The sequence below is a fragment of the Antedon mediterranea genome, chromosome 2, assembly GCF_964355755.1.
Source record: "Antedon mediterranea chromosome 2, ecAntMedi1.1, whole genome shotgun sequence".
In the NCBI taxonomy this organism is placed as follows: Eukaryota; Metazoa; Echinodermata; class Crinoidea; order Comatulida; family Antedonidae; genus Antedon; species Antedon mediterranea.
Window position 1 is genome coordinate 7,946,885 of NC_092671.1, and position 13,284 is coordinate 7,960,168.

A 13,284-nucleotide genomic window follows, 5' to 3' on the forward strand; every position below is an offset into this window, starting at 1 on the left:
AATTTGTAGAAAAAGGAGATAGGTAAATGCGAAGCATCCTCGTATTATTGTGCAGGGTATTTTTTAGCATCGACAGTGTATACCACGATCGGAAAACACCCCTATTTGTGGCAAATCGTTGAACCTAAATTCGTTTTGTCAATACCTAATTAACTCAATTAGTAAACAGGGTGACATTAGGTGGTTAAAATAAATACCGAAGGTATGAACCAACATTTTATACCATCGAGTAAACATTCTAGATTTACCGAATTTTGTAGACATATACCTGTAGTAATTTTCCCATTAGGCCTAGTTATATAGGTAAAAATGGTAACGTCTGAAAATAACACTGTATTAATTTAACTTTCTTCAAGTTTTATTGCTTCTTTAAAAAAAAAGGAAAAAAGTCAAAGGGAAATAGTATAAAAAAGAAATGTAATTGCATTAACCTTATTCACGGTAACAGATAAAAATTAGACTGTAGATTATATTGTAATTCTGTGTTAAAATACGATTTCTTGACGGGTGAATTTAAATAACTTCGTTATAACCATTTACTATTACAGTATTATAAGCGTTTGAATATCAAAATACTAGGTCGTCTAAATTTGCTACGTGACTATATGCTGCCGTTAGTCCGTAAGCATACCTTTATTGAGAGAAAGGTATTGTTTTTAGGTTTAATGCCATATCGGATCCAATCATGATGGTGATATATCAGAGTGTTTGAAAAATTCCAAACTGTATCAAATATCACCTAGTGCCTTATCGTTACTAACCTTTTTGACGATTCGTTAATAAATTTGTAATCGTTATTAGAATTGACGCTAACTAACACTGGACAAAGGGAAATACCGTGATTGTAAATGTTGCTTTACCGATCCATGCAGTAACCAACAGGAAATATCATTTTATAAAAGACGGAAAACTATTGTTTTGTCGGCAATAAATCAATTTATATTTTGAATAATATAACCTTAGAGCAATGATAATAATAGTATAATATATGGCATAACGTATAATATACTAGTATACAGTACACATGTGTAGGCCTATCGAGGGTTCACACACTTTTAGGTGAAAAAAAACACATAGAAAAGACAACAAAATGACCACAAAATCATCGCAACACCCTATCTGATCTGTATAATACAGTATAGTTATGAACAAATTAATTGATAATCACTAAATTTTCTAGGATATTATTATTTAATTTATTCTTTCCTCTTGGTCATAATCATTTGAAAAATCTTAATAATGATAAAGGAGGACTTTGAAGAAAATTAGAATGTTTGCTGGTCTAAGAAATACAGATAGTACAGGTATCAAAATAGGTATTCAAACTGTTTGTGAAAATGTATAAAATGGAAAAAAGTAACCGCTTATAAATTCATTATTTTTTAACGCGCGCACTGTTTTGGTTTAAAAAAATGATTGTACCAAAGACATGTTTGTCCAATGGCAGCGTAAGATGGTTACTTTTTTAGGCATGTATTGTCTGTTTAAGGAAATCAATCAACCAATCAGTGTCTGAAGTTTATTACATTGCTTGTAAATCAATATCACAGACACAATTCACACAAACGTCATTGTCAGAGTAATAAAGGTAAATTTATGACGTAATAACATACAATGTAACCAGTACGTATATCTGTAAATTAACAATTAAAAGTTCGAATAAGCGCCCTCACTTTAAAGCATTGTGATTGATGATTACTCACATAACAATGTGGAATAAAACTGAGTAAGGAGTATGTTGTATGCAAATCTTACCGACGCCTTCTAATTAATTCGTTAGGTTTGCACGTACGCCACTTGAGTGTATTGTTTCAATATAAATGGTCTTTCTTTATTTTCAAGTGGAGTTTTGTTTTATCGAAACTGGCCTATACTTGAAATTGAAATTGTAATTACGAAATTACTGCTTTCATCAATGTTTGTAAGTGTAAGTTTTCAATTAAACTTTTGAGAGAGACAGCCTATTGTTCCAGTCCCCAACCACTTTTTAGTGTTTCACCAACTGCCTAGCCCATTGTTCCAGACCCCACCCACTTTTTAGTATTTCACCAACTACAGTACCTAGTCCATTGTTCCAGACCCCACCCACCAACTAGCTGTAAATGTAACAACTTCCTGATATAAGTAAACACACAAATTCATGTACATGTTAAATACTTACTTACAAATCATGTGACCGTGTTCTTTTGAACTTTAGTGTATCAAACCGGTATCGCGTCACATCTTGTTCATAACGTATAATTAATTACCACAGATGGATATACTGTATCTGCGTTTACACCAGGATAGAACGCTTATCAAAATGACGTCATAATTTAGTTTCATTGCTAATTATGTTACTTTTGGTAATTTTAAATAAAAAAAATACAAATATGTGCGTTCTTAAAACACAGTAACCACATTAACAGCTTCCAAATCTTTATCAAATTAATAGCAGTTTTTACTTTTAGACATAGGTGAAATAGGTTAAATACACATTTATTATTACAGTTTATATCTGACATTAGTGTACATATATTCATTAATAAGATTTCTTCGTCGTTTGTTCAATTGTGCAATTTAATGAAATGTAATTAAGTATTTATTTGCTAAACATAGGCCTATTCATTTCAATAATATTTTACAACAATTATAGTAGAATTTTTTTTTTTTATTAACTTTAAAAATCCTAAAGGCTTAAACAAATTTAGAACTATTGAAGTATAAATATTTAAATACAGTATCACAAATATTGCCATAAATATTGTAGGCCTACTATATTGCAGATAATTATAGGAATGGCAAAGGAACGCTGTTTTACCGTGCAAATTATTCGGGGTCTAAAATAAAGATTCGTTAGTAGATTGATAAACTTAACATTTTGATTTAACATCAATATTCCTTTGTTCTTTTCCTTTCCCGTTTTATTTTTCTTCGTCAAAAGATTTTTTTTTATAAAAAGGTTATGTGCAGAAAATAATGAAAGACGATCTTATCCTTGGAATACGTTTTCGTCAGATCCACATAACAAGATCATCCTTCATGTGTGACGGTATACCACGACAGGGGATATACATCGCCACTATCCACGAGCCCGCGGATTACAGCGGGAAATCTTGACTAAGCAGTGACCGAATCAAACATCATTTAAAATGAATAGTAAAGCTGCTTAACGTGAGAACTAGTGCGGCGATCAAGGCTCCCAATATTCAAAACGTGAATACTAAATTCACATTGATTATATACATTAGAAGATTTTGCGATTTGAATCGAAATGCTTAACGGGTAAAACGGTTTAGGCTAAATCAGAAAACGTAGGCCTACATCAATATTATTGTAGAACTAACAATTCGTTGTTAGTGCGAGCAATAAGGCTTCAGATATTAATATAAGCGAATATCAAATTCATTTAATTATATTATATAGTATTTTAATCAAAATGCCTACTAACGGCTAAACGGTTTGGGCTAATCTATAAACGTACAATGTTGTATGTGTTTGCATACAGCAATCACAACACATCTTAGTTAGGCCTACAATAATAAACATAACTTTAACCACGGTATTTTAAACAGAATATAGGCCTACAGTAGATTAATTTGGATATGTACTTTTCAGACATTACCACATTGTTTTTAATATAAATTTTAATTGTGTATTGACACTTACTATTATTGTATAAAAAAAAATTACCATCGGGCACTTTGAAAGAAGATATGTAATTTGTTTACTACAAAATTAATGAGGCGTAGTTCTATATGTCAACATTGACTTTATTCTAGTCGGTTTTTATAAATCAATCAAAATGAGCTGACAACGTCTTTCAAAAGAATGTCTAGGCATCGATTAAAATACCAGAAACTTAGTAAACTGTCTGTAAAACATACAGTACTTAAAATGGAGTTTTCCTAATTGCCATTGTTATAAGCCGGGTATGTTTACTATTTTTATGACTGACCTACCAGATATAATAACAAAAGCATATTAAAATTTAATTCCAAAATAAATGTGAAAATAAATTAACGAAAATATTGGTATTTTGATGTTTAATTTCTGGTTTGTCATTGTAAAAAAATGCAATATTTTTTATTATTAATTTGTACATTTGTTTGCATGTTGTGTTCGCCTTCATAATAGAATGATAATGCTTTAAATTATGATATGAATACCGGATTGTAATGACGTCATATTGATCATGTTTCATTATTATCAGTATAATTATAATAATGGAACTTATATGCAGCATAAAATAAAACAATTTGTCAATTACTAACACAATAATGGCGTCCAATCACGACATGTTAATGTTCTGCATTTAATAATGTAATGATAAAGGCCTATAACATTTAATTACACCGATAGAACGGTAGGAACATAATAATTACAAAATAACACTATAGATATAGATTCAAGATATTGTAATTGTTAGTGTTTATTGCAGGTAAGACTAAGGTAGAATTACACATAGTCGACAATACATTTACTTGTCAATTTCCTCTTTTTCAAAACATTATTTTTTTTCTAAGCCAGCTGAATGATCAGAATTTAGCTAGGTAGACAAGGATGATTCCCAGTATTTATTTTTTCCCTCCATGGTTTGTAGAAATAATCGAGAGATATTATAGGCCTCTATCTATACTTGGATTTCAACATCTTTGTTCAACAAATCAGTTGGCATAAAATATCTCGCGTAGCATTTTTAAAATTCATTTTTGTGTTAAAGTATTCAGTAATTGCAATGCCATCCATAATGTGACATCCTATCTATTTTATATCTATTCTGTCGCTTGCAGATTGTAGGCTTTTTCTCGCGTAAGTGTGTGTTTGTCATCAAATGGCATGTTCCCTTTTAGTCAACACGATATTGTTATATTATATTAAGCACAAACACATACAGAATATTAAATAATTGGGAAATGTGATGGTAATGGATACACTCGTTACTATGAAATTCATAATTAGCATATATTTTGTAAAACTATTTTTTTTTGTAGACAAAAAGTTTGATATAATATGCCGTGTTAGAAACGTTTTCTATTTTAATAGGAAAATTGCCTTTTTAGAAATTATAACAGAATAATGTTCAATACATCATTCACTACTCCGTGGTAATAATATACCGTCTTTAATGTAAACATGTACTGTCTGGCTTTGGGTTTGTAGAATTTAGTGCATGGAAGGAAAAAAGGATGGCCAAAATATGTATGAGTGTACGTTACCCCATTTCCTGGAATGGTTGAAACTGCATGTGAATAGCATGATGTTTCTTGTATCGTAAGTTAGTTTGTTGAAAGATCTAGAACCCCTAGGTCCCCATAGCACCGTCTTAATCGTGGTAGTCAAAAAGACCGGTTTGGTGATGACAGTTGTACGAAAATTGGTTATGGAACGACCTTTTGACCTTTTAGATAAAAATAAAGAAGATAATATTAGAAAGAAAAACAGAATGGAATGAAAAATTACACAGAACAGGGAAGAGTTATTACAAAATTACATTGTAATTTACTCTTCCCGGCCCTGCACAGAAGCACTTTCTATATGATGTACAATGAAATAGGCCTAATAAGAGCTACTGGAGTTATTATACACGCAGAGTCTAACTCATTGTTTAACATTTAAATAAATAAATTGTGGGTCTATTTTTTCACGAATATGCCTACGCAATTAAAAACAAATACAATAGTGTAAAGTTACAACAAATGTATATATTTTAAAGTGCTTTATTATGCCTTCCTACACTGTAGAAGTGTAGACAGACCTGGTTCAACCAAGGGGATAGCTTTCGCACGCTTCGATGAGCTCACGAAGGCATTTTATAGAAAACCAACTGAGCGTAGTAAAAAATGTACATAGTTAAGTTTTCGAATTGTTTGTATTGCAATCAACGAATAATACTCCCGAGGCTCTAAATCGAAATTATATGATATATAAATGATATTACCATGACTTGTACAAGTCATTACGGTAATAGCATAATTTATACCTTTAGTAGATTTTAATGAATATAACTCCGTTTGAAAGCACTGTATGTGTTAGTTTTGTGACTTGCAGTGTTATAATAATTTCATGCAACATGACAGAGTTGATAATGTAAAATATGACTAGCCTCCTACCACTGTTCCTATTATTAAGCTATCGGAATTTGTAATAGCTATTTATTCTTTGTATTAGTACACATCTTTTAAATAATTAAAATACGCATGGAAGTATAGGCCTGGCTATAGATTATTGTGTATCCTAATGATTTTAAACCTAGTCATAAAATAATATTATAACCGATTCCCGAGATCGTGAAATTGAAAAGAAATTGATCCGCAATAAATATGCCTACACAAATATATACCGTAGGGCAAATGTTTTTTTTTAAACCAATGTCAAAAAAGGTCAAATTTGAATTTCGATAGTCCTCCTGGGTTAAAAGATAACAAACCGGTCTCTCATCACTCGTGGCCCCCTTAATGTTCCCTATGGAAATACGTTGGCCTGATACCAGATTTGTAATTCTTTCTTAACATATGTTTACTTCCAATGGGGGTTGTTGTTAGAACTATAGGAATTGTTATTCATTCTTTAGGAATTTATATAATTAGATTTTACAAACAGAAGCGAAAAAAAAAAACAACACACCAAATATTAAAGAGGTATGTGTTGAGGTTTTGAAAAAAAAACCATATCCAATTAGTCTAACAAATTTATAAAACTGTATCACTATTTCGTAATCTAGTTTAAATTAGGCAAGTGAAATAGACTTCTTGATATTGTTTTAGTCATGAATCGTGTCCATAGTTAAGTTAAGAGGAGAAATATAACATCATGATTATATTATGTCGTTGATATATTATTATACTATACTAGTATAATTATAGAACTACAGGACTGTACTTGTGTGTGTTTTTAAAGTTAGAATAGTGAAAATGCAAGAACCTTACAAATAATTGTTTTATACAGTATTACTTTTCTGATTCATTCTGACCTACTATACGAATATCATCATTAGTTTAAAATGTATATAATGTATTTCCAATATGTATTTAATATGCACGTATAGATGCGACTTGATTTATATTCGTATGCCTGGATACACGAGTGTAGATGTGTTACCAAGACGGCCTTTTGCTTATAAATGTCATCCCGGTTTCATTGATAATGACAGCATTCGGCTAACATGTCAGTTGTCTATAGAAACATTTGCTATAGGTACTCTAAAGCTTTGCGTCAGATGTCTTTTTTTAACAATCATTCTCAAAACAGTTCATAAACAGAATGTTGTAATTAATCATTGGACCTCTTATACATTATTAATATAGTGATGAGAGCAAGGGAAAGGAATGGAAAAGTGAGAAAACAGGGAAGGAGTGTGAGGCGTGTTGTTGGCATATTCTACTACTTTTCTATTAACAATATTGTTAAAGATTGGATTACATGGAGGATGGCATACTAAAATTATTTCAATGTAGTTTCCCTGTTACAAATTATCATTTAAAGAATGAGAAATGATGAAAATAATTAGTATATAATAATACTATAATAAACCTGCAATTACAACGTTTTAAATGTCACAGCGCCACCAGCGTCCGTATTTACAGAAGTCATAACAACTGTATCAGTTTCCTGGTACTGTAATAATATTAATCCTACTGCATCAAACTTAAAAACAACAAAACCTTTAATTACCCAGAAATAAATGTAAACACGATAATATGGGTCTTGAGATAAGTAGTAAAAACCAAGTTTTTAATATTGGTGATATACGTACAGAGACGCTGATGGCATTCTACATTGGTTTTTTGTGTGATTTGATCTTTAATTTCTATTTCAATAGATGATGAAAAGTGGCATATATTGAAGTTGTATTAAGTTTAATTAATTCAATAATCCACCTTCCTTAACAAAGAACAAACCTCATTGTGTGAATAAGCTTATCTTTCGATTAAGAAGCGATAAACCATGTAATAATATCGACATGGTAAAGATAATCCTAACGTAATCACTTTATAATTGTACCACGAAGCATAGAGCAAAGAATGCAGAAAGGAATTAGTTCGTAATCAGAATATTGTTAGCGGGTATCTAATATATCAAAAGTGGGTGGGAAGGGATTGCTGGTGAGGTAAAAGGTGAGGTATGGGAAGTTCACGTAGTGGTGGGAGGATCGGGCCGGTCGCATGTTTCCCAACGCTCGCTTACTTCCACTTCCAAAGTCAGAGCAAAGTTTCATCGAAGGTTTCGCTCGATTAGTATTAGTAATCAAAATTTATCGAAAAAGTGAAAACAATTGATTTTATGCAATTACAAATTTTACCACATATTTAAATGCGCCACCAGCGTCAGTATTTATACTAGTATTTGTCATCCACGTGATTGAAATGACCGTTTGTGGCTACATGTGCAGAGATGCGGCAAACGTTTTCATTCGGTCGTGACTACTAGGATGACTCATAATAAATCGAAGATTATAAGTGAATAAATATAGCACTTTAAAATATATTTTTTTCAATAATAGCACTGCCATAATTAGTTATTTCTTCGTGGTTACAATACGGATTTATTTTATCAAAATATCATTGTCAAAATTATTTATTGTTTTAATTAATATTTTAATTTTATGAATAAAATATGAACTTCCTATTTATCATAATAGAACGACGCACCACTAGACTACGTGTCTATCTTTCTGCCAACACTCAGAAACTTATGAGCATGCGCACAATGATCCTTTTACTCAGTGTGGCGCGTTGAAAAGGGTCGCTATTGATATTGTAGAAATACATAACTACGTTACAAGTTTCGTCATTTCACATAATGACGTCATAAGTTGTTATGCCAGATCAAGTAAAGTACGTGTTAACAGACTTTAAAATCGACTCCTAAGTGGACCCTGATGTGAATTTTGTTCAAATGTCAAACAGGTGACAGTAGGTACAATACACCAAGAAATTACATCGACGACAGTGGATTAATGGTTGATTTTGGTCGTCAATATAGGCCTACATCTTATACCGCTATGGCGATATGTGTTTAGATCAGTCTTTTTTTCTCTGGTTCAATAAATATAATGGGTGGGCGAGCGCTTAAGACAGTGGAACCGTAATTACGTAGCCATAAACATCGGCAAGGGTTCGAGGCTCACTCACTCCATGGTTCTGGTGGTAGAACGAGTCTTCTCGGATAAGGAATATAAGCCGTAGGTCCAGTGTACACAACTAGCTCCTGTGCACTTTAAAGAACCTAGTACAGTACATCTTTCGAGACGAGTAGGGGGTTACCCCGGTGTACTAGTACGTCACAGCCACTGATCACAAACTGGGCCCTCTGGGAGATCAGTCTTTATCAGCATAACAATAAACTAACTAACTAACTAATGGCTTAGCTAAATCAAGTTGTGAGAAGAGTAATGTGTGAGATTGTTGCTCACACGTATATCAGTCGTTTGAAACTAAAATACTGGTTTATACCTGTGGGCCTACAATTCTCTGTGTAAAAATAAAATATATCCATTCTTCTCAAACTTTATTCCAATTATTATCCTTAATCATGACAATAATAAGAGAGTCCACACTCCCTCCCCTCCCCGTCTATAGTATGTATACTATTGTTGGAATAGATAAATTAGTTGTTCAGTGAATATTATATTATAAAAATAATAATAATACTACTAATTTTAATAAATTAATTGGATTCATTCGTTGATTCTCAAACATGATCTCACAGAAATGTATTTCCATTACAATTCAATGTTACTTTTTTCATTTTACCACAGCACTTAGTCGTATCGCACATGAACATATCGTATTTCTTTTGATAGTTACAAATCTGAAAATATCCTTTTAAAAGTGTCAGAGAAAACGGTTTACATAATCAGAAATTGAAATTGGATAGCATGATCGGTAGTGCTTTACGACACGCGTGTGGACAGTAGGCCTTGTTACAGAATATAAAATAATTTCTAGAAAAAAAAACAACAAACAACCGATTAGTTTGGTGTTTACCTTGGCCTAAGCAGTCACATTTTAAATTATTATATCAATCGTAACAGGTTCATCAATGTTGCAAGTTAAAGGTAAATGTTTTTTTTATAAAAAGCATCAGTCTTTTAACACCAAACTAGTGGTATTGTCTACGCATTTTTGTCTAAATTTTGTGTCTCCCGAGGAATAACGGTTAAAAAGAAACACCACTGTTCAGCCCCCATGCCTTATTTCTCTACGGACACCGCCATATGTTACCGATTTGCACGTAAACAGAAAGGGCCAATGAAAATGGGGTTCAAAATCAGTTTTGGTCCTTCGCGATTCAGGAAAGAACGCTAAGTTTGAATAACCTACATTTTGGTGAAGTGTCAATTAATTCTTGATTCTTTTTAAATCAGCTAATAAATGCTTGGTAGAATTTATCCTGACGTATCCTTCGCGATAATGTCATGCATTTCTGTTTTAATTCGACCATGCGTTGCAAAAATTAGCACTCAAACCACAAAGTAAAGCCATTGTGTGGGTTATTTTTGTATAATTAAGACAATAATTCCAAGTTGTTTTCGACATTGTATTTAATATAAACTTTCTTTGTATATACACAGGTGACGACAGTTGTGGAAAAAATGAAACACCGAATTGGTTATCAGCGACGTCCGGTAGAAAGAAAAGATGTCCATACACAAAATTCCAAACTTTGGAACTTGAGAAAGAGTTTTTATTCAACATGTATTTAACAAGGGATCGTAGAGTTGAAATTGCCAGGCTATTGAATCTAACAGAACGACAAGTAAAAATATGGTTTCAGAACAGAAGGATGAAAATGAAGAAAATGAATAGAGCTCACGCACTAACATGAAAGGAGAAACAAGAGTAGACAAAATAAGTAATAAAACTGATGAGTTATGAATTATGTCAAAAAAGTCATCGGACGTGGTCGCGGCTAACTGGACACACATAATTAGAAAGAAGTTTGGTTGGTGGAATTGCAAGAAGAAAATACATTTGTGCTATGAAGATCTTTCAGTATAGTGAAACTTGTCCAAGTGTGTTTACATTCTAATAAAAGAACTGCATATTAGATTTCTTTTAAAAAAAATCTTATTTTTTCTACCCGTTTCATAGTCAGCTGAATAAACTGGGTTTATAGATAAATCATTGTTGACTGTTATATAGTATGGAGTGTGTTAGATGAACTACCTTTATTTCCATACAAAACACATATTTAAATGGTTTAGTTCAATTTTTAAAACCTTATTAAACTACTGAGAACGTGGTTGTAACGATGTTCAATGAACAGTGTATTAAACTGTAAATTTTCGATGTAACAATTTAAGTTGTGAATGGTAAACCATGTTGTGATAATGTTGTCCATTGTGTGTGATTCAAATGTTTTTAGGTTAGAATGAAGTATGCAATGCATTTCATGGAACTTCGTGTAACTTATGTACACACATTGCACGAAGAATTGAAAGTACTGTATAAAGAAATAAAGAAATCGTGGATATTTTGCATTCTGATAGATTTTTAATCTGTTTATTATTTATAATGTGACCATTCCGCAGTCAATCGAGTTTTAATGGTAGTTCCCAAGATGTTGCATTCCGGAAGTAGAATAAACAAAACCAAAGGCTGATAAATGGGTAGATGTCAGACTTATTGATGTATTTGTTCCGAAATTTTGTATATCAATTATATAACATATTGAGTAAGTAATGAAAGTCCGAGAAATTTCTATATGATACAAACACTTTCTAAAAACATTTTTCAGAAAATTTCAAAAAATTTGGATCATCATTTTAGAAAGTCTAGTTTCCCACCTCACTTGAGATTAAAATTTTAATTACAAGTAGCGCTTCAGTTTTACTTCATTGAGTCTTGATAATGATGTAACTGACTGGGGGCCATCTGTTACTGGCAACTAACAGTAAAACAAAGCCAAAACAGCTGTTTTCGTCAATCAGCTTAGGTCTCTTGTGGGGGCGCTAAGCAAATGAAACTGTTCACACTTGGGCGATTTTGTGATCGTTTCGCACTGTCAATAATGAGCAACTAATGTAAAAATCGGTGTAGCACGTCCGAGATGTCCCATGTCTAATTCTGTATCAATTCCATTGATGTTTGGTTGGGTCTTAGTGTTGATATGTAGCCAAATCCCTAACGTGATTTGTCAATAGGATTATGCTTTTGTTTCAAAATCTTTTTAGTACATAATCACACTTCAAGTTCAGAATTATAAACAAATCAGATATCTACCTGTTTCAAATATCAACAATTTATTTGCAATTTGGTTTTTTTTTGTGTTTTTATTTTAACATCTTTTGAAATTATTGGATGACAGACAGGAAATCATAAAAATAGATGACAGTAAAATAATATTATGTCAGTGATCTTTTGTACTGTAATACACGCTATTGTCAATTCAAAAACAGCAATTTAAATTTGTATTTCTTCAGGAAATGTTGCTCATTTACACATATCTTTGACAGTTAAGAAACATTTTAATCTAAAATATTGTTAATATACGATTTTTGTTTCAATAATTATTAAAGAAGGAAAGGTCTTCAAATGTACTGTTGCATTATTTTTATAGAATAAATAATAAAAATCAGGTTTTTGACAAATTACGAAACAAAAGTTAATAATGATGATTAATAGGCCTACTTTTATGTGAAATATTGTATTATTCTTGTGATATTATCAGTAAGCCTTCATTACCAATACTCCCATGTTTTTATTATTACTGGTTCAAGGTGATTTCGGTCACAAAGATGTTGGCTTTTCCGCGTTAAATCCAAATAGTACCGGAAATATTATTTTAATGAATTTGTTTTATTTGTAACTCTGCAGTATAATTATTGTAATTATTAATTTTCTGTACCATGTTTAATCTGCATAATTGTATATATGTTTTACTTTGATTTGAATTAACATGGTTCAAACTGAATAAATGATTACTTTTCTGTAATTCCCAAATTGGACTAATTTGTTTTATTATTTATAAGTAGTAATATTATTGATGTAATCCTTTTAACGAAACAACCAAATGAATCGATATTTACAATTTATCCACTGCAAAACAATATACAGTATATAGCATATTGTAATTTATTGTATTATCGAATACTGGGGGTCATTTATCAAAATTGATAAGTTTTCAAAATAACCTAAGCAAATATGTGTATGTAGGGTATCTTTTTATAATCTCAGATGACGATGTCCATCCTATATGATACAAATAAATGGTTTTTCAAAAATAAAGCTTTACTTTTTCTTAAACTACACTATCAAACTGTATGTGACAAAAAAATGTGATGTGCCCATATATAGATAT

The 13,284-nt window shown here is 31.5% G+C and overlaps 1 protein-coding gene across 1 annotated transcript in view; it reads left to right on the plus strand.

Moving 5' to 3' along the window:
• Positions 1 to 12,931, plus strand: part of LOC140040262 (uncharacterized) — a 28,980-nt gene extending 16,049 nt beyond the window's left edge. Inside the window, exon 3 of the mRNA XM_072086056.1 lies at positions 10,556 to 12,931. Coding sequence (XP_071942157.1) covers positions 10,556 to 10,809 — 254 coding nt within the window. The 3' untranslated portion in view covers positions 10,810 to 12,931. The remainder of the gene's footprint in view (positions 1 to 10,555) is intronic.
• Positions 12,932 to 13,284: the final 353 nt, after the last annotated feature.